The following is a 20,940-nucleotide window of genomic DNA, read 5'->3' on the forward strand; positions in this document are numbered from 1 at the left end:
GAACTCAGGAATGATTTCTAAAAGTTTTGAAATTTCTGTAAAGCTCTGTCTCATTATCACTTGCAGGCTTTCAGCAAAGAATGAGCAGCAAAAATATGTCCCTTAACTAATATCACTGCTTATTACTCCATGTTTATGAAACAATGCTCTAATTAAAGAACCAGGATACACCTATACTTTTGATATTATGCCACGAACCTATGTCAACTCATGATTCTATTTTATATACATGTTCAGTTACATGCAAAGTTCGCAGCAGACAATTGTCTACTACCTTCATGTAGTCTTGTCAGAGGCTGGTCCATGATCTTCTCCGGCACCAGGAGCTCTCCCTGCAGTCTCTGTTCCTATGGCCTCCTCGTCCATTGCGCCAGCGACCTGTGCTGTGTCGTCGGCCTCGTCCCTGGAGCCCCTGCTTGCAGTAGTCCTCAGTTGTGAGCATGGGATAATATCAGAGCAGACAGTACTCAAGGCTGAGATAGTACTGGCTATCATGAATGTTTAGAGAAAACAGCATATGAAAAGGACAGTACTTGTATGAGTAGATGACGAGGCCAATTGCCGTGCCGGCGAAAGCAACAAAGTACATCCAGTCGACCTGTGGAGGCTCAGTGTGCTAGCATCAGTTCAATTTAGAGGCCCATTTGAAACATAGGAATTTCACAGGAAGCAATTTCAATTTTCCACAAGAATCAGAAAAGCCTTCCATGGTCCAAACGGGGTCTAAGCACGACAATCAATATGAGTCCAGAAAGAAGTTGACGTGCACAGACCTTTTCATGGTAAGCAAAGATACGGATTAGAACGGCCCACATGTCCGAGGTTAGGAGTGAGAGGTTCAGCATAGTTGCGCCGCATATCTGAAACAATTAAGTATGAACCAAATTCTGTGAAATATTTCAGGACGATTAATAATTTGACCACAAGAGGATAGTAGTTTACCTTCAGGATAATAGGTACTGTGGAGTAGAACAAGAACATTGCTAGTGCAAATCCAATAAAAGGGAGCAGCTGAAAGGATACAGAAGGCCAGTGTCACAACTATAATAATTTTGATTTTTTTAAAAATGACTGGCAATGTGAATCTCTAATAGCATGTTTTTGGAATTTGTTTTATGTCCACAAAAGGTTTGCAAATTGCAAAACTTCAGTTGGATGACAGATAATTTTAACATTTAACCTCTGTGATTTCTAATTACTTTGCGATATTTTTCTTTGCCATTGTTCCAACAAAATAATACATTTTTAGAGATCTCTACATTTTATGCTTTGTTATTTAGAATCTGAAGTTCAAATAAAGAAACTGTAATAGTTTGTGAGAGTAGTTTCAGTTCAATGAGTAATGACCCTAAATCAAAATGACTAAAGCTCAGGGAGGGAAGGAGACTCACTGCACCAGCATTCCAATGGGTTGATCTAAGTTCTTCACGCTCAAGTATACTTCTGTTACAGCGTCAAGGGAGTTGTATTCCAATTTCGAAATGCATATGAGGTAATATAAAGTTCACAGAAATTGCAAGTAGGTTTACAATTGACATTTCACAAGTACCTTCTTTTTATCTAAAAACTTCTTTCAACGTAGAGACACTCTAAAGGAAATATTTATCACTTCCATGTCATGTGGATTGGTTATTGCTTGATTATATTTAGTACGAATACGAGTAAGAGAGAATCTGCGTAGCAAGGAAATATCAACTATGGAATGGTGTAGTTCAATCCGTTGATCACTAAAATAATATGTGCTTCTTTTATTTGTCAAGGTGAAGCATTCAAGCATCACAGAATAAAGTAGTAAAATAATTGCAATGGAGTAATTCATGGTGGCATTAAGCCAAAGGATACATCTGTATAGCACTTATAATTGCTCCGAAAACACCTAGCATCGCCATCAGCTCAACTCTGCTACCTTTCTTGACAATATACTCCTGAAATGTTGTAGACAAGAGATGTGCATGTGTGACACATTTGCGTCATAATGAAGGCAGTGAAACATTGAGACATGAAGTTTAGTTGATACCTCAGTAACATTGCTGACAGCGTAAAGCGTGGCCCCAGCAATGACAAGCATATCGCCTTTCAAGGGGTTGGGTCCTTCTGCAAGGCATTCCAAAATGTAAGGTAAGTTACTCTTTTCTTTTTCTTTTAAGAAAGTTGTGCTTTTAGGAATTCATCACTTATAATCTATTTGCCATTTCCGTCAGAGCTTGGTGTGTGGAAAAATAAGTGTACAAACAATTAAGACAAGTTTTTTGCCTCATTTCATTAGTTAAGGAATTAGTTTTCACATAACGAAGAAAGCCTAGAAGTTGACCAGATAATGGCATGCTAAATTAAGTACATATAAGGCATGCTTGGTGTATAGGAGGAAACAATGTTCTTACTTGATCGACGATCAGAGGTGTGCACATCAGAGAATACAACCAATACGAGACCAGCCACGCAAACTCCAACACCGATCAGCTTCCTTGACCCATACTTAGTCTTCAAGAAGATCCAGGTGAGGAGAATGACACAAGGAATCGCCCAGCAATCCAGGAGCATCACACTCGTCAAGGATGTGTACTGATAAGCCTTCACAACTTAAATGAACAAAGCAAAGCCAATTCAACATCTACCCAAGTGAAAGAGGGTACTGAAATTCAGATAGAATCCACATTCTTTTCATTAATTGTAGCTAATTATGTACCTATATAGTTAGCCTCCACGTCGATGATGCCGAGGATCAAGTAGTAGTACCATTTAATCTGCAGAAACAGAATATGTGGGGGCAAAAAAGGGACATTTTCAGGGTTCCTGCTGACAGAAACGTTCCAATTTTTGCATCGTTGCGTCGCCCCGTAGAACATTGGTGACAAAGAAACATCATGAACAACTGGTGAAGAACAGAATCAGAATAAGCATAAAAATCCTTGCTAACATAAAGGCACTGGACAATACAACGGTCCTGAATAAGGGGATAAGATGCACTAAACACGCACCGTACACCTGAAAATTGGGTTTTAGACATTTTCACTACTTTAGTATGCCATTTTCACCCTTCTATAGAGATTTATGTGAAGGTTAATGACAAGAGATAAGTTTATGACTGATTGCCATCTCATAGGATCAAATTTGTAACCAAATTTGCACCGAAACATCTCTTTCGACAACAAAAGGCGTCAGAAAAACATACCGTCAGGCGTTGCCTTTTGTAGATCAACATTCCTCCGTAAACAAGCGCAAGAAGGATGTAGTTCAGAAGGGACTGCGATGTCGGCGCATTGACGCCTGAAAGCAAATATCAAAATTCACTCCTATGAGGCTATGACGACCCATCATGACAATCTTGCAAAAACCTCCACTCACATGCAACCATTTGCCAATTTTGCTCAAAGTAAGAAGAGAAAAAAAGAGAAAAGAACAGCAGCCATCTGCCTTATCTGAGCATGACATGCTCTGTATTTCTGCAACACTTTTTTTTTCTCGAAGAAAGAAAAGAAGCAAACAAGCATGAGTCAAATGGCAATGTCTGACAGCATTGCGGTAGATCACAATTATCCGGTTCGGTTGAGCCCGACACCAGAGAACCGGGGCAAACAATACTTCCGCTTGTGAGTTTGTTTTTCTTGCTCAATAGTAGCAGCGCTAGAATTCAGTGTCACAAAATTAATAAAAGAAACATAAGCAGTTCATTAACAAGCTAAGGCCATAAGCCCCTAATTACGGTAAAATACCAAGGACTCATACAGAAGGAAGCAAAATAGCACTGCACAGAGCACATCACAGAGTAGCGCAGACGGCGGCTGTACCTCGGCGGGCGAGTTCGGAGGAGGAGAAGCCGGTGGAGGTGATGAGCAACGACACGAGCTGCCCCAGCGCGAGCCCCACGAGCACCTCCCGCCGGAGCCACCTCGCCGCCGGCAGCGCCATTGCTACCTAGCTCTTCTCTCCCCCCTTCCCTTCCCCAGCGTCGCCGTCCGGCCCTGGTGCTCTGTCGTATAGCAAGGGTAGAAGCCAACAAACTGACGGCTTAAACAACAAGTTCGATTGGTTGTTGTGTGTGTGCGGACGCTTTCTCTGCCTCGTGGGCCCTGCGTGCGGCGCAGAGCCGGCGAATTTGTTTTACCAGGCCTAAACGAGACACTTACAAAAAGCCCTACAAGATTTATTGTTTTTCTCGAGTTTACACGTCTAATTCGTCTCGAGTATTACATCGATCCGTCGCTATCTGCATTGGCGTCATGGAGGGGGGAAATCTGCAAATTTAGCATCTTTTCTTCTTCTTCAAGAAAGTAAACAATCATAAGTTTGACATCGTGCATTGTTTAAAACAATATAGTACGGAGTACTTGCTTTATATTTTGCTTTGATTAAATTGTTGTGGCGAAGTCAAATACTCAATTACAGAAAAGTTTAATTACAACAACAGGTAATGGACACATTTACAATCCGGCCGTTATCCGTTCAGTGCATGATGTGGTAGGCACGCTCACACGACGTGTGCCTGCATGTTCGGTCAACTTGTGATTACGATTACGATCTCTCTAATCTCACAAAGATACATCTCTAAGCAAAGATACAGAACACAGGAGAGCAGCACGTGCTGATAGCAGAACATGGGTGGTGCGTCCAAAATATAGTTGCATCCGTCCGCAAACACAGAGCTTTCATTTATCTCTATCAGTAAGTCTACAAGCTTAAACTTTCTTCCAGCTGCAGTGAAATCGACAATAAAGTTTTCATGCTGTAATCAGCAAACTAGAGGCTACAGACAACTTCTGATCTTAAACTTTCTTCCAATTGATACGTAAGAACTCAACACACGTCAGCTTCTGAACACAGCGCAGAAGGGATTCTGCTTGTTCCGATATATAATCTCAAATCACTCCATCATCCTTCTTTGATGATATCTTCTTCTAATCCTCAGCAGGCTCTTAAAATGCCCATTTACGTGTGCTGAAATTGAACTATAAATCCATCTTATATTGTATCTTCTAGAAGGATCTCATGGCCATGATAAAAGATGGTTGCTGGGTTCAATCAATTTCACACCATTTTTTTGAAGTTAAACTGTGAGAGCCGTGCAATTGCAGTCCGATAGTATATAGATACAAAATGAGTCATCAAAGTGCGACCTTCAAGGATCGAACTCTAGTGGACTCCCAGCATACCTTGTTGGCTGACCACCCAAGGCAATTTCACAACATTGACCATAGAGAATAGGGTTTTGGATTTTAGACACAATACGGCATCCGTGAAATATTCACCCGTTCACTTACAGATGAAGACATATATACTTTTTCTGGAATACTATTATGGCAACCCAACACCGATAGTTAATTGTATAATTTATTAGAAGCTTAGCATGCGATTTCTACGGAGCTATTGATCTAAATGTATCCATGAAAATGTTGGCCAAAATGTGATATAGCAATGAAACACAAATAATAACTGGAGTTAAAGAGGATCTGAGAAAAGAAAATAAAGCTAGGAAAAAGGCAGTGTTAGTGAAACATCTTACATCATTAAATGTCAGCCCATGAGGAACTCCATTAGAAGGTGAACAATGAATTTAGGAGAGCCTGAGAAAACCATGCTAACTTACATTAACAACATGCAAATGAAGATCATATGCTCTGCTGTTATAAATAATCCTAATATTATGCTGCATACAAAATTGTTGCGCTAATGTGCAACAAACATGAAAGCAAAGTTAGCACCGTTGATTTCAGTAAAAAGATTGGCTCAGCAAGAATTTACAGACTCATGGAATCTATGAGTTAACATGAAGAATTTTATGTTCTAGAAAAGGAGTGCCAAAGATAAGCCAATAAAAACATGTAGACACTTCAGAAAGCAAACATTGTTTTAGGGTAAATAAAACAAGAAAGTGTGCAAACCACCTTCTTGGTCTTCACCGCTTAATAATCCTAGCAATACATGCCAGATAATAGTGTATATATACTCTCCTTGTCATAAGAAGAATAACATGGCAAGCTATAGAAAATGCTATCAGGAAGTCTGGAATACAAAACACCCCAGGGTTACACGATCAATATTGCCAGTGCCTGAAATAATTGGAATTTCATTAGCACGAATAATAATTCAAAGATGAAGTAGCTAGATCATACCTAAATTAGACTCTCACATCAATAGTACCCAATCAATGAAAACTGTACTTGATCAAATGGTCGAGTAAATGATATCTTAATGGAAACCCCATATGGGGCCCTGAATATGAGCACGAGACATACTCATCAATCGAGTTTCAAAAATTAATGAAACCTAAAATTATTTCGATGAATTCAGATAGTCAACACTTGCTTGGCTCAGTGCCGATTCAGAAGCAGGATCAGATGGTACACACATGTTTGATAATCCCTCTGAGCCAGCTGGTTGAATAGGTTTACATGTTCTGTAGTTTTGCTACTTTTTTGTATCCTGGAGAAGTTTAATAATTACGCCATTGATCTCATATTATATCTATATATTAGGTGCATTCTGTTTTGTTTAAATGTGTTAATCTTATTTGCCAAACAAGAAACCAACTTTTGCACATCAGCTTATTAATTCAACACAAGCATAATTCAACAACAGCAAATTTATAATCAACATAAACCGGTAAAATTCCTTCAGAATCTAGTACATTGGAATTATCTGGGTGTTACAATTTCATCAGAATCTAGTACATTGGAATTCTCTGGGCGTGGCTTAAGTGCCTGTTTCACATAAATCCCGCAAGAAACTCATAGAAAATAATCCAAGTAATGCACAAATCAGAAGAAGAAAAAAACCTGCCACTCCAACCGGGGAGAGACCAAAGATTGTTCGTGAGAGATACATGAACCTAAGTTAGGCCCTCTTCTTCCGTGACGATGGCCCAAGCGACGGAGCAGCAGCAGAAGAGGAGCACGGGCAGAGTCCACGGAGAATTGCGACGACAGCGAAAACAACAAAAGGAACATACATCTGAAGCAACTTGTCGGTCGCTATCCCAGAACCTAAGATCTCCCCGAGTATTGCAGACATGGAGGTGAGGGTGGAGACGCCGGCGATGAGGGAGGTCGTGGCAGCCCATCGGCGGCGCGCGAGGACGCCGTAGAGGTTGGCGACGGCGAGCGGCCAGAGGAAGGCGAGCTCGAACCAGACGAGCCCCCGGAGGAAGCCCGGCGGCTGAGCCATAAGGTAGTCGCCGAACTCGTCAGCGTACCACCGCTTGAGGTCACGGAGCGGCGCCGGGTAGAGGGTGTGCGGGAGGACGGACTGCGCGTCGATCAGCGGCGCCGCCACCGCGATTGTGAGGGAGAATAGGACGACCACTGCGTCAGCAACCGCCGAGACGACGCCCATCGCTGCGGCGGAGCTTTTGAGGTCGTCCGTCTGGTTTGGGATCTCGGGGCCGTGAGGCGTGAAGGCTTCAGGCTTCTTGATCCAAATGGGAATTTTTGTTTTTTTAGAGGATCCAAATGGGAAATTAACAACGTATAAAGAGATACTGGTCGGCCCGTCTCTGTTCCGGCCCGTCTCCGCCCGGCCCGTCCCATGTCTGTTCGCCGGTAGCCCGGTACCGGAGGCTAGCCCGCCCGGCCCACACTTCCCGCCGCTGTCGTCCTCCACCGCCTCCTTCCCTGAATCCCCTTCACTCCCCACCAAACCCCAGATGCGGCGGAAGCGGCGCCAGAGCCCTGAGATGGAGCGAGGAGAGTGGCTTCTCCAGACGCGCTCGCTTCTCTTCCACTTCCCCAGCGAGGCGAGCCCGACGAGCAGCTGAAAATTTGAAATGCTGTCGTCTAGGTCTCTGGGATCGTCGGAACGCGTATCTGGTAATGCCTCTGTCCGATTACTTCTCTCGTCCTCCTCATGATTCCGTGAGACTCACTGGTTGTCTAGGCGTGATTGGTGGATTGGCATTTTTATCGGTGATTCGGTATTTATTGCTGCGACTGCGATGACGAATAATGAGCGCGTGCTTGAGGTAAGGTTTGACGCAATTTATGGTAATTCGTTGATTCGCGCTTACATCCCATGGACACAGTGTCGCATTTGTAGTAGATCGTCGCTGAACGAGTTTTTGCCGGTGAAATGAGGTGAATTGCCTGGGAAATGGAGTAATGTACTAACTTCTTTGTTGATAAAAGGTGCTATTTGAGTACGCATGGTATGGAATGTGGGAAGCTGCTTAGTACTAGATGACCTTCTTTAGTTCGTCTGTCAGACTTCAGTGTTTCTGGACTCTGGTTTACATCGACACTCATAAAAAAGAAAAGGAAATAAAGGAGTGATCATATCACAATTATGCTCATAACTGCTAATATAAACATTGTTAATCATATTATTTTAGTCAATTTATTTGGACATGTGCCATATGAGAACTCCAATGCTAGTTTGTTTGATGTGATATAAGTCAATTGCTGGACTACTTGATTGTTAACTGGCATTATATAGCCTGCCAAAAGCTTTGTGTGGACTATAGTTTCTAAATTGCAAATGGTACTGCCTTTTTCTAGAGATTTTCTGCATCCATCCTTCAGCCTGGTCCTTGAAACCTATTAATCCAAGAAAGGAAACTGTTCAAAACAGGTAATGAAATGTTTCCTCTTTTGAAGGAAAGGGATGGTTTTCTTTTGTTGGTATTGTTAATGAAATAATGAATTTCAATGTACTTTAAAAAAATGAATTTCAACGTGGCTCGATTCTTGCACATATCAAGAGGGGAGAACATGCCAGCCTTGTCTGTGTTGTTCTACTGTGTGAAATTGAAGTAGTGTTAACTGTTAAAATAATTAGTAAGCATAAATATTTCAGCACTAGAATGATGATAAACTACTTTTTTCATACGAAAGAGGTCACCCCCTAGTTAAATATAAGGAGATTAAGCTCAAACTCACTATATTCTGGGAAAAAATGTGTATTTGTTAGATCTAAAATCTTCCCTTGCTATTATGTTGATGTTGACATTAGCTATCCTCACATACTGTTCTCTGGATAACCTTTGTGAACCCCATGGTTGTTTTAGACTAGATGTTAATGAGCCAACTACGTTTGAGAAATGTCATGTGTGATATTGTGCTTCTTTTATATATATATGTGTGTATATATATGTGTATATATATATGTGTGTATATATATGTGTATATTACATATATATATATATGTATATAGATATATATATATATATATATCGTTGTATTGTTCTCTTTAGTAAAATGATAAACTTTCTTCTGTGCCTACCTTCTGCCACCAACACCACTCTCCTTTTGGCAGTTGAAGAATAATGCAGCAACTGGTGGTCCAAGATTGTAAAATGCTGAGAAGTCTCTGATGTTAAAATTTGGCCGCCATCCTGGTGCATAAACTGTTTGCCGTGCTTCCTGTTTGAATAGCACAAAAACAATCCGATGAATTCCGGCTGGTGGCCGTGGAGCTTCATAGGGAACTATTTCATTGCCTGAAACATTATGTGTTGTATATTAGAGTTGCTTACTCAACTTTCTAAAGGTGGAGAATAGATTTGACCATTTCACGTTACAGATGTCAGGCTGTTCTAACTATTTTGAAGTACATGCTCCTTGACACTGTGATATTGATATTTCCTGTAGTTCAGTGACATTACTGCTCAGCAATGCTCCTGGAGATACTCACTGTGAATTCAATAAAGATAGACAATACCTGTGATGCCTTATTTATTTACTTGCCCTCAAAATTAAGCACCTTAATGAGAATGACACGCCGCTCGGCGTGTCCGAGAAAAAAAATTTAAACAGCTTAAGGTTTATGTATCTATGATAGGTCTCTACAGATAAAAGTACCCTGGCCAATATCATGTGCTGCATAGCCACCATAGCATCCACACATAAGCATAAAAATATTGAAGTCAAAGCTAGATTATCGATAAGTGGAACAGTTTCATTAGAGATCATATAGAAAAAGGTAGATAGATCATTTGACAGACTAGGTACCATTACATGTGATAATAAGATTAGTAAATGCATAAGCCGTGCCATGTTATGGCAACTTATGTTAAATTTGTTAGAAACATTTAAATTCTTTTTACAATTTTAAATTTGCTTCAATCTTAATTAAATAGCATGGAAATGTGTATATCTTCTAGCCTAAGCTTAACAGCTTAACAGATTGGCTAAGCAAGATAAAAGGGTTGGGCTCCTATGTGGTGCATGCGTTACTAACGGTATGTTATTAACTCCAGTAATGCTGCTTTGCATGAAGCAAAGTCTACCATACTATTTTCTCACTGTGGCTAACTTGCAGTGCTTAAGTGCTAGCATTCTTTTGCGGGTCATTGGCAGTAATGTTTGGTCTGCTCGTGCTAATACGTACATGTGAGCTCTAGTAGACAGTTCTATATTTACAGCTTGGTGTTGTTCTAAGCGGCATGTTCATTCTAGTATATGGTTTTCACTTAGAAATGGAAGTTCTCATGTTAACAGATTTGGAATATAGGTATATCTTGTCTTTTTGGGGGCCCACACAGAAGATACTATTGGTCAAACATTGGATGGTGTCAACAGTGAAGCATGTAACAGTTACCCATCAACTTGATTTCCAGCTGAAGTCTCACCACGTTGACGAATGTCATCAAGTGGGTCCCACAGAAAGTTACATGGTGATAGATACTCAACTTGAGGCCTGTTGGGCAGATAACAATCATCAGCTGCTTAACCTGCATCCAAAACAGGTGTGTCCCCTCTCTAGGCTGCTTTGCATTTGATTCACAGGTATGTTTATTTGAAATAGTTTGGTATAGTTTAGTCTTTAGTAGGCCAACCACTTAATGTCTCAATCACAAAACCATACATGAAAACTACCTAGTCTTTATTCTTTTTGGTTGGTACAATATCACCTTAAACCCAAAAAGACGAGAATTATAGGGATATTTAACCAAAATCCTAAACAAAGACAAAGGATCTCAGCATATGGTATGATAACCTGTTCAATGAACCTGACATGCAGATGTCACTCACTGACACTGTACACACGTCCATTGACTTGAACAACCATTGCCCTCCTACTTTTTTAGTTCAGTAGATGCATAAATTTTCTAAAATCCTTGTGTCCATCTTTCCTTGCGAAATTTATTATGGTAATACGCACTGTACAGATCATTGATGCTAGCCTTAGAACTATGTAAAGTAACACGCTCTCTTAAAATTATTGATTCCTTAGCATTTTTATTTTGAAGTAACTGATTCCTTGTCACCGTTGTCGTGTAAATACGAGTTGTTGCATAGGTCATGCCCTTTGCAGATTCTACCTTCAAACTCTAAACACAAGCATGGTACAAGCTTGGACATAATTTCTAGCAAAAACAGTAATTTGATTATTTCATCAAAGAATTACAGATATTTGCTTAGTTCAGAACAATAATTTTATCGAACATGCTACATTAGCAATAGAGGTGTTTCTGTAACTACTTATTTCTGTCTGTATCATCATTTGTGTTACGATTTGACATACTACCTCCGTTCCATAATTCTTGTCGAAATATTACATGTATCTAGACGCTTTTTAGGAATAGATACATCCATTTTTGGGAAAAATTGAGACAAGAATTATGGAATGGAGGGAATAGATTTTACTAACTACGTGGCTTAGTGCATTGTGTGGAGTGCCAGTGGGAATGCCTGTAGGTGAATACCAAAGTACAGAACAATATTTTTTTTAATAATTGAGCAGATAGTAATGCCAACATAATCTGAATGGTTTACTGCTTGTGCTAATGTAATAGAAGTGTTCATGTTCAATTATTGGAGATTATGTAAGGCGTTACCCACCAAAACGTGCATCTGTTGCCTCTGGGATGTCAGTCACCAACCTGTACAAAACAACCAAGAAGAAAAAGAAACAAGGCACAACCTTTAGATCTTTGATCAGCAACAGAACTTATGATGCATGCTGTAAACAATAAACTACTCAAATGGTAAATCATTTCAAGTTGACAAAAATGTTTATGTACTGTCAAATTGGAAGTTTCTATAAGGAGAGTTGGGTTGCACAAACACGGATCAGATTAAACAATCAATTATATAGTATTTTTAGATCGATCTTGGTACCACATTCTTAATAGTAAGTAGCTGACAAAGATTTGACCAATCAGCCAAAAGAAAAAATTGGTGTTGCAAATAACAGCATGAGTGTTTGGTAAAAAATCAGTTAATTATATCTTTATTCGGCAGGAAGTATCACGCATCTTCTACTTTGCAGTAAGCAATTTTCTTGAAAATTTCTGCTAGTTCTTAGCTTCTAGTTTCTTAGTTACAAAATAGTGACGTTGCATTTTGTTTTTCTGGTTTTCACACAGAAAAGGAACCACTTTTGTCAGTTTAATTAACACTTGTTTAGGTTACATATAAGCATTAGCGGCATAGCGCCACCACTTAGTTCTGTTGAAGCATCTGTTTGAATTGTAGGCATGGCAGCCTTTTTTATTATATGTCCCCTAACTGCTTTATTTAGATCGCATGCATATTCAATGCCTTATTGAAATACTACCTCTGATCCGTAAAAAGTGTCGCCCACTTAGTACAAAATTTGCACTAACTTAGTACAAAATGGGCGACACTTCTTATGGATCGGAGGGAGTAATGTTTTTGTCACATCTCACCATTTTATGTTCAATGATTGTGGTACTTCAGAATGATGTCCTTAAAGTTATCAAGGGCCATGTTTGTAATTAGTTGGTATGTCAAAGTAATTTATAGTCAAATTTGCAGAGTGCCTAGTCCATGAAAAGTTGGTAAAATATCTTCTTGGAGACTGTAGAAACTATTACAATAATTTAAAAGCTATTATTGGTTATTTGATTTGATTTACTGAATATGATCAGTTTGCTAACTAATTGAATGCTGATGAATGATACTAATGACAATCTGGGCAATAAGACTTAGCGTAAAGGAATTATGTTGCTAGAAAATAATTAGGTTACCGCAGAAACTGTACTTTCTTACCCAATATAGCATATAGAACAAGAGTTCTTCAGCTGTTGATGGATGGAAAAGAAACACCCCCCTCCTTTTTCGAGAGGGCTGCATTCCAATCCTGCAGGTTATCTAGGTAAGGGGTTCGTGAACTATAAACATAAAAATAATGTGGCAAGTAGCATTCATAGGTTTCTTAAAAAATTGGCCTTATTGAGGGTTTAAGGAAGACACTATGCAATACTTCTGTAATAAGTACAATGTGCTCACCAATGCAAATATTCCCTGTATTCTGGTTTGCTTGGACTTGGCGCATCAGGATCCACCATGACCTTATAAGAGGCAAATTTTGTCTGTTAGCATTTAGATATAGTTAAAGAAGCAGTTGCATGCATTATAGAGTAGCCAGGACACAACTCTACAAAGAACAAGAAGAGAGCAATAGTGGGTGGAGAGGTGTTCAGTTTTCCTTTTATCTACTTTTTAGCGGGTTCTGGCTGGAGATTTGGATATGGGATATTCCAGGCACATGCTGATTAAAGATTCTATGTAACTGTGTCTATTCAATTGTGTAATGGATGTTCACAGCAGTTGCCACCTTTAATGTGAGAGAGCTTCAAACTCCAACTTTAAGCAAAGCAGAAGACTTAGTGCCTTATATTGTACGAAACTATGCAAACAAGATAGGGCATAGACACATATTCTAAAGTGGCATGTACCATATATGTACTTAACCATTACCAAAGTGTACTTTGTGATTCTTTTTGTAAAACCAACAAATACTATCTGGGGTGGTAGTGTACTTTTGTTCCCGCTATAACATTGTGTGTGACCTATATATATCTGGTGTTTCTATTATAGAAAATCACCTACAGTTTGTAGAATAACCTATATTTGTTCAAGCTAGAGAACCTTCTTTTACTGAAACATCATGTAGACTTGTGCACAAGTTTTTCTAAATTTAGTTGCTTTGAGTAAGGAACTTGCATGAGTCAGTATAATAATTTATCTAATTTTTCTAGGATTTATCTCTTCTCGCGTGAGAGTAATCTTTATAGTAGAAGCTTTGTTCAGATCAAAGGTTATGTTTCACCTAATCTAATACAATGCTAAAAAAAATTGTGCACTGTACAGATCATGATCCTACATATATTGTGTCACTTACAAGTGTGTAGAGCTTTGTTCGGTCACGACCTTCAATCTCAACCTGCGGTGCATTGAGCACAGAAGATGATCGTAACCCGGTGCCATTTGTAATCTCCTTCTCACCATAATTAATCCTCATCGCAGCTGACTTTACGAAAGGATCCAAAACATCACCAATTACCTGGCTCAATGCCAAAGGATCCCTGCCCCGCGACATAATTCAATGTTATTGTTGGAACAGAAGGCTACACGAGATGATTTTATTGACGCCTTGATCGATTAGTGGTGGGAAAATATTCAATATGGTGGAAAGGCTAGCCAAAATAATTCTGTGTGGAAGAACGGAGTAGTTCGTCATAAATTTATATTAGTAGTGAGGCATCCACCTTTATGTTCACAACATTCCGTCGTGCACTATGAGCAAATGGAATCTAACTTTTTATATAGTATTATTTTCCCTTATATTTGAGATGACCTAGTTGTAGTTGTATGGTCTATTTGAATGATTTCTATGGTCAGTTGTTCGTGCATATATTCTCCAAAGATCTGGAGGTATGCTTAAAGCTCCAAAAAGAATTAACCTCCCCTGCATGGAGCCTTGCTTGGGCTAGGACAAAGGTTTGCCATGAGTCATTTCATGTTCAAAGATACGTCTCTGAGTGGTGAGCACTCAGCTGTAGAAAGAATATTTCTATCAACGCCACGATGCAAGAGTATGAAACCCGGGGAGGTAGAAACAGGTCATTAGCAATCTTTGTTTTTTTTCCTTTATATGCTTTCCCTTGATGGCAATTGAAATATCTAGTACTTCGCCCTTCACCTTCAAGTGGAGAACTATTCCCAGGACCTATCCTACAGGACACTTGTTCACCTGTTTATCTCCATTATATGCTAGTCTCCGTAGTCACCTGCTGAGGCTTCCTATGGATGATAAAAACAGGCAGAGAGGCTTTATGAGAGACACGATAATGGTTAAAACTTTAAATCTTGGTAATTATTAACAGGATGTTGCTAACCTAGTTTTCTTGAGAACTGCAGGTTGTTGGTGATTTAGTTTTGTGAGGATGGCATCTTATAACCAGATTAGAAAGCTCAGTCATCCTGCAATTTGACTCTATGAGGGTGGTTAATGACTTAATTCTTCTACGCTGTACTGCTGGATCTTTCAGATGAGCATCTCCTGGTTCAATGCGCAGCATCAATGTCTTTGGTATCGTCATTGAAATCGTATTCCTGTTTCCTCATAGCACTTGAAGTCCGGTCGCAAGCAAGAAATTCACCCTTGATGGTACGAATGGGCATTTGGACTTTCCAAGCTGTGGAGATAGGTGCTATCACTCTGGAGCTTGCATTCGAACTGTGCCTGCAAGAATACCACATGTAGCTGCCTCGGCTCTCCACATAAACATCCATGTCAGGTAATCAGGATAGCCATGAAGTATCCATGCGGATTTTGTATTTTTCAGCCTCAAATAGAAGGTGATGACCACTGGCACGTTGAGGACCACTGGATGCTACATTCGGTGCCCTTTATTTCACATAAACTTAAGAATAAGTGCTCCGTACTGTGCTAAGGTTTTTCTTTCACCATTTCTGGTCAGCATGCAGATTCTGCAGAAAACAAATTACATCTCCAAACTTCCTACCCAATCCTTTCGTCCAAATGGGGCCTCCTATAAAAACATGATTGCATAGAGTACAAAGAGCTTGAAGGAAAAAGACTTAGAGCGGAGCCAAGCTAAGAAATGCACACTCAATCTATCTAGTATTTTTATGAATATTCAAGTAGCGAAAATTAGTGTTTTCCTAAGATACTTTTCGAACTGCTTTTTGACATTTAGATTTGTACTCCCTCCGATCCATAATAAGTGTCTTAGATTTTGTACTTAGTACAAAGTTGTACTTAGTCTGAGACACTTATTATGGATCGGAGGGAGTACTTTTCTGTGTACTGATACAAAGTTGCTTGGAGACATGCTAATATGTGGTGAGATCATACCATATGCACTTTGTGTAAGTAAAGGGAATATACTCAACATGTGACAATCTTGGAATAAAGGTACAGTCTTGCAGATCAGATGGGCATCTCCACCAGGACCTTGCTAGCAGAAAGGCAGAAGATCAACTATGAATTGCTGAAAGTTCTCCCATGACAACCATAGGGGGGAAAAGGCACCAAGGAATTTCCCTGCACTGCAAACTACCTACACCTGGCTTCCGTGGATGAACTCTTGCCATGAATACCATTGCCATTCCATTCTCTGCTGCTTCTGGTCCCTCCGGACTGTTCGCCGATCAGCTGGAAACAGCGCAAAAGTTTATGTAATCCAGGTGAGAGCTGAATCTATTCTAATGGAGTGCAATCTTATCATTTGGCAATCTTGCATCTAAAAATGCCAGATATAGCTTACGGCATATATACTCTTTCTGTAACTGTTTGTCATGACGGGATACAGTACCGGCATGACAATATACAGTGGTGCTCGGTTGGCAAATTGTGTGCGTGTGCTGACGGTGGACCCACAGATGGAGCTAGTGTGGATTGCATTCTATTTTTTTTTAAATCGGATAGAGTGCATTCTATTATGCATTAAGAGGACGATGGCTGGACCGGAAAGTCGGTGAGCATGAGAGATATAGTTGAGGACACTGTTCCTCATCTTTCTCAAGTAATGAGAAGTCTTATGAGATCGGATGTTTGGCTCCATGTGAGCCTGGTATTGAAAAAAATCAAAATAATATTTAAAAGTTTAGATAAATGCTGGAAAAATCCACATGTACATGTGCTTACGTATCTGAAAGTTTCATTAAGAAATATTTTCATGTGTGGGGCTAGACAAAAAGAAAATGTCGATCTGATCTCCCTATCTTTGTCTTGTCTGTGTAACCTAATTTAGGCATACGTAGTGCGCTGCAACATGCCTATGTGTAAATGCTTTTAGAATTTTTTGAAACTTCAAAATGCATTTTTATATGTTATAATACTGGGTTCGCTCAAGCTCGAGATCCATTTTTGCATTTTTTGAAGTCTTTATATCTTTTTTGTTCTCCCTCTTCAGTGCTGTTGTGTTCTTGCCTGGATGGCGATCACATCTCAAGGCGGCGGGGACATATTGTTGTTTTTACCAGCTAATTCTGAATCTTGAAGGACGTAGTAACCTGTACTGCATTTCTGTTTTCAGCGAACTTGCAAGTTTACTTTTGGCATTGGTTTCCTGGTTTCGCTAACAATCTCAGCTTCTCGGATCAATTCATCCACTTTGAAGAACTAGAGGTGAGTCCCGTAGGACATTGTAACCTGTGCTACATTTCTGTTTTCGGCGAACTTAGAGTTACTTTAGGCATTGGCTTTACTGGTTTCACTAGCAATTCATCCACTTTGAAGAACTACGGGTGAGCGAGACCTGCATCCAGTGGCAATTAAGAATGCAAGATTACTCCTATTATTTAATACACCTGATGTTACCATGTAGCTGTAAGAATGCAAAATCACTCCCAGTTGCTTCTTCTATGTTTTTATTGTTTGAACTATAAGTTACTTAGAAAAATGCAACAAAGTGACTGCAGACGTATATATCAATTTTGTTCTTTCTTGTATCATTTTTCGGGAAGGATCCCATTTTACTTTTTCTTACCTCATTTTTTTTGACTGAAATCTGTAGGAGCTTTTTCTTACCTCATTGCTGTCTTTTCTCTAGCTAACCACTTACAAAATGCTACCTAATATGTGTCTCCTCCCTCGTTCCGCTCCAAATAAATTTCTCAACACATGAACCAACCTTTCATGGTGTACATATGAGATCTACCTAATATTTGGATAGTGGTGTGGTCTACAAAATGCTCTAGCACATTTTAAGTTCAGTACATTCAAAATGCATTAGTAAAGAACAAAGAAAAATACACTACTATTGCAAAGAGCCCACAATAATCTTTTTTTAATGTCTTTCACACTCCCCAGCCTACATCACTGTTTTTTTTTTCTCTTGAGAAAACACAAAGGTTCCGTCCCTAAGCATTTATAGAAGAAAAAATATGTACAAGCTTGAGAAAGGGCTAAAACCGAGGGTACAACTCAATACACTGTGCGCCAGGGATCTCTGATAGGACACCGCTGAGGCTCCCCGCCTGAACCCAGAGCTTAGCTGCCAACTTGACACTGGACTTAAAAGGCCTGCAATCTCTGGTTGCGCATTGTCAAAGACAATTGCATTGAGCTGTTTCTAGATCCACCAAGCCGTTAGGAAGATCCGGAAGGCGGTGCTCTTGCTGGCTTACTGATGGGTCGAAAGGGAAGTCAACCTCCACCATTCCACAAAGTCCCCATCATTTGAGGGAGGTTACGAGGTTCCACATGCCGGAGAAAGTACATGATGGGGGAGAGATTACGCAGCAATAGCACAGAGACACGGCAAAAGCTGGGCGGTATCTTGTACTCCTCTGTTTCTAAATATCTGTACATGCAGCCATTTTTAGACAAAATAAGCTAAAGTGACAAATCCGTGTTCGGCCTTCTCCTCACATTCTCAATGCATTCATTTAATCTTTTTCCAATCTCTCTTCTTCTCTATCTTACCTCACCCAATAGAATACCAACATTAAAATTGTTTGCCTAGGGAAGATAAACATACATTGATATTTTGAGAAAACTTGTCTATGCTAGTACATGTATGGATAAAAAAGAAACGATGCACCATACTATACATGGGTTAGGAGTTGCGTTTTTCGCGCCGTCTCCTCCAGGTGACGCAGGAGGCGAACCCTAGATCCTTGCTGCCAGCTCCTTCTCTCTCCCTTACCCCCTCAGGTGGTCGTCAGGCTTTGGTCGCGGTTTACAATGAAGGAGGCGGCGGGGTTTCCTACTGGTATGCAGGATGCGTGTTTTCAGTGGCCTTTTGGGGTGGAGGCTGCAGATTTGGGTGAAAATCCTGCCTGTTGTCGGTGCAGATGGTGGCAGCGGCATCTTGTTGTTGTTCCCTTCCTATAGGCGTCATTGTGTTTTCTCCAGGTGAAAACCTAGATCCGCTTGGGTCGGACGATGGCGATGTTCCTCGTTGAAGTCATTTTTTTAGGAGCTAGGTCTTGCTACTAGCGTTGAGTTCCTTGTAGTGCCACATTCTTTGTCGGCTACGTCCCTGCTTCGGTGTGGGTTGCCTTTGGTGGGTGGGAGGTTGTCTTCTTGTCCCATCACCTTGTGCCGATCCTCTTCCGTTGGCGTTGCCTTGTCTGATCTATCAGTTCAGTTACCTTTGCTTGGTCGTGGGTTCACCCGCCCGATCCCCCCCCCCCCCTCCGCCTTTGATGATCCTGATCAACACTTGGCGACTGCTCTCAATCGAGCTTAGGTGGTTTTTTTACACCGGTGTCTTGCCTCGAGTTCTACCAGTAGTTTCTTCTTGCCTTTGGTCGATTTCATTTTAGTTTGACCACTGGTGGAAGTGTTGTTTGAGGTGGGAGGTTGGAGCTCCGGCGAAAGCCATGCTTGCCCTTTGCCATCGTTGGCGTCGTCGGCGATTTCCTCTTGGGGTGTCCCCATTGTAGTTTCTCCTCCTTCGGACTCCTGTTTGTGCTTGGTGGTACCTCCGTGAGTTGGGCTTCACTTCCATTGGGCTTTGAGAACAAGGCGGTGCTGGTTACAAAGAACTGAATCTTGGCGTTCTTGGCAGCAATTTGACCTCCAAATACCAAGACAATCTTGTGAGTTGTTTGAAGCAGCAACCATTGCTACTGTGAATGGCGGGAGGGAAACAAAATTTTGGTCTGACCCATGGCTTGATGGTCAGCGGATAAAAGATCTTGCTCTGACGATCCATGGAATTTTACCTTTGGGAGATATTGATATCCCTGTTCGAGAGGGGCTGCTGAACAATAGATGGATTAGACACAACAGCCCTGATCTTTCTGAAGATGCCATCGCCGAGCTCTTCTCCTTGTGGGACAGGCTGCAGCTCGTGGATCTTTCCGAGGGGCCGGACTCCTTCATATGGAAGTGGTCACTTTTTGGCAAGTTCTCTGCCCAATCTGCATATCTGGCTTTTTTTGAAGGTAGAGAAGAGTTTGCAGGCCATGATTTGATCTGGGATTCTAAAGCACCGACAAAATGCAAATTCTTCATGTGGTTAGCTTGCCGGAACAGGTGTTGGGCTGTGGACAGATTAGCAAGAAGAGGTTTGGATCACCATGATGCATGTCCTCTTTGTGATCAAGTCTCGAAAACAATTAACCACCTGCTGCTTGGTTGCGTCGTAGCACGTGAGGTTTGGTTCAAGGTCTTAACTAGCTGGAACTTGGCGCAATGGCTGCCAAGTGAAGACTCCTCGCTGCAGCAATGGTGGTGCTCTGTGCCGATTGCTGGGAAACTTAGAAGGGACTTCGCAACTTGCTCAATTTTGGTTTTTTGGATGATTTGGAAACACTGGATCTCCAAACACCAACATCATTATCACTGAAATAGGGAAAGAGGGCAATGCCTGGTTGGAAAGCATGCAGGACTGGTGGGCAGTTTAGGATTTGATTGTTCGAGTATTGGTGGCGTGCCGTGGAGGGATACCGGCTAAATTGTAAACTGTAAACACTATTTGCTGCATCGCATCCTTCTTCTATAAATGATGATACACCTTCTTGGGTGTATTCTAGAAAAAAAAAAGTTGGGCTTCATTGAAGCCTTCACCATCATACTTCCGCTTTCGTGGCCAGGCTCTTGTCGCTTTCCCTCGTCCAGCAATATCTTTGTGTTTTTTGAGAGGATAAGCAGTGAGCTTACTTTTTTACTTGGTCTTTTGTCTTATGAGTTCCATTGGCCTTGTAATTTGTACTCCCTCCGTCACACATTAAGTTACTCAAATTTGCCCAAACACGAATGCATCTATGACTAAAAAGCTGA

General features: G+C 40.7%; 3 protein-coding genes and 2 long non-coding RNA genes across 26 annotated transcripts; 2 read left to right on the forward strand and 3 right to left on the reverse strand.

The window, feature by feature from the left end:
• Positions 1-53: 53 nt before the first annotated feature.
• LOC100827213 (solute carrier family 35 member F1) lies at positions 54-4,005 on the reverse strand. Of its 2 annotated transcripts, none has more exons than XM_003578376.4 (11): positions 3,789-4,005; positions 3,173-3,267; positions 2,687-2,744; positions 2,382-2,579; positions 2,018-2,094; positions 1,843-1,925; positions 1,392-1,443; positions 943-1,011; positions 774-860; positions 534-598; positions 54-412 (listed from the first exon to the last, which is right to left on the reverse strand). In XM_003578376.4, the coding sequence occupies exons 1-11, from the start codon at positions 3,907-3,909 to the stop codon at positions 277-279; spliced, it is 1,041 nt and encodes a 346-aa protein (XP_003578424.1). In that variant the 5' UTR covers positions 3,910-4,005; the 3' UTR covers positions 54-276. The 2 variants fall into 2 exon arrangements, with proteins under 2 accessions (XP_003578424.1, XP_024318838.1); XM_024463070.1 differs by having other exon boundaries at positions 230-412; positions 2,687-2,872; positions 3,789-3,829.
• A 611-nt stretch (positions 4,006-4,616) lies between these two features.
• LOC100828036 (sigma intracellular receptor 2) lies at positions 4,617-7,445 on the reverse strand. Its single transcript, XM_003578379.4, has 2 exons — positions 6,774-7,445; positions 4,617-6,047 (listed from the first exon to the last, which is right to left on the reverse strand). The coding sequence occupies exon 1, from the start codon at positions 7,327-7,329 to the stop codon at positions 6,832-6,834; it is 498 nt and encodes a 165-aa protein (XP_003578427.1). The 5' UTR covers positions 7,330-7,445; the 3' UTR covers positions 4,617-6,047; positions 6,774-6,831.
• A 213-nt stretch (positions 7,446-7,658) lies between these two features.
• LOC112272402 lies at positions 7,659-9,509 on the forward strand. Its single transcript, XR_002966164.1, has 2 exons — positions 7,659-7,802; positions 9,244-9,509. It is a non-coding gene; the product is annotated as an uncharacterized LOC112272402 (long non-coding RNA).
• Positions 8,247-14,587, reverse strand: LOC100829142 (protein FLOWERING LOCUS T). 14 transcript variants are annotated; one of them, XR_732642.3, is made up of 6 exons: positions 14,080-14,582; positions 13,185-13,246; positions 12,945-13,035; positions 11,772-11,812; positions 9,211-9,620; positions 8,289-8,525 (listed from the first exon to the last, which is right to left on the reverse strand). XR_732642.3 is itself a non-coding variant. In XM_010240052.3 (6 exons), the coding sequence occupies exons 1-6, from the start codon at positions 14,275-14,277 to the stop codon at positions 8,507-8,509; spliced, it is 636 nt and encodes a 211-aa protein (XP_010238354.1). In that variant the 5' UTR covers positions 14,278-14,580; the 3' UTR covers positions 8,289-8,506. The 14 variants fall into 14 exon arrangements, 9 of the variants coding, with proteins under 9 accessions (XP_010238355.1, XP_010238354.1, XP_003578431.1 ...); XM_010240052.3 differs by lacking the exon at positions 12,945-13,035 and adding an exon at positions 10,528-10,626 and having other exon boundaries at positions 9,211-9,427; positions 14,080-14,580; XR_002966155.1 differs by lacking the exon at positions 8,289-8,525 and having other exon boundaries at positions 9,215-9,350; positions 9,469-9,572; positions 9,649-11,812; positions 14,080-14,587.
• Positions 10,536-19,190, forward strand: LOC106866834. Of its 8 annotated transcripts, none has more exons than XR_002966160.1 (4): positions 10,544-10,675; positions 15,099-16,391; positions 17,120-17,334; positions 18,152-19,190. It is a non-coding gene; the product is annotated as an uncharacterized LOC106866834 (long non-coding RNA). The 8 variants fall into 8 exon arrangements; XR_002966162.1 differs by having other exon boundaries at positions 17,243-17,334; positions 18,152-19,189; XR_002966159.1 differs by lacking the exon at positions 18,152-19,190 and adding an exon at positions 17,427-17,779.
• The last annotated feature ends 1,750 nt before the right edge of the window (positions 19,191-20,940 follow it).

Source organism: Brachypodium distachyon, chromosome 4, assembly GCF_000005505.3.
Source record: "Brachypodium distachyon strain Bd21 chromosome 4, Brachypodium_distachyon_v3.0, whole genome shotgun sequence".
Lineage (NCBI taxonomy): Eukaryota > Viridiplantae > Streptophyta > Magnoliopsida > Poales > Poaceae > Brachypodium > Brachypodium distachyon.

What these genes read in the sequence shown, in the direction of transcription:
- LOC100827213 (XM_003578376.4), bottom strand. Translation starts at nt 3,909, where the DNA reads ATGGCGCTGCCGGCGGCGAGGTGGCTCCGGCGGGAGGTGCTCGTGGGG. An exon ending in TCTTTGCTTACCATGAAAAG is followed by an intron (nt 599 to 773) that starts GTCTGTGCACGT and finishes GAGCCTCCACAG; the next exon opens with GTCGACTGGATGTACTTTGT. An exon ending in CTCGTCATCTACTCATACAA is followed by an intron (nt 413 to 533) that starts GTACTGTCCTTT and finishes TACTGCAAGCAG; the next exon opens with GGGCTCCAGGGACGAGGCCG.
- LOC100828036 (XM_003578379.4), bottom strand. Translation starts at nt 7,329, where the DNA reads ATGGGCGTCGTCTCGGCGGTTGCTGACGCAGTGGTCGTCCTATTCTCC.
- LOC100829142 (XM_010240052.3), bottom strand. Translation starts at nt 14,277, where the DNA reads ATGTCGCGGGGCAGGGATCCTTTGGCATTGAGCCAGGTAATTGGTGAT. An exon ending in GAACAAAGCTCTACACACTT is followed by an intron (nt 13,247 to 14,079) that starts GTAAGTGACACA and finishes GCCTCTTATAAG; the next exon opens with GTCATGGTGGATCCTGATGC. An exon ending in GGCAACAGATGCACGTTTTG is followed by an intron (nt 10,627 to 11,771) that starts GTGGGTAACGCC and finishes TCTGCCCAACAG; the next exon opens with GCCTCAAGTTGAGTATCTAT.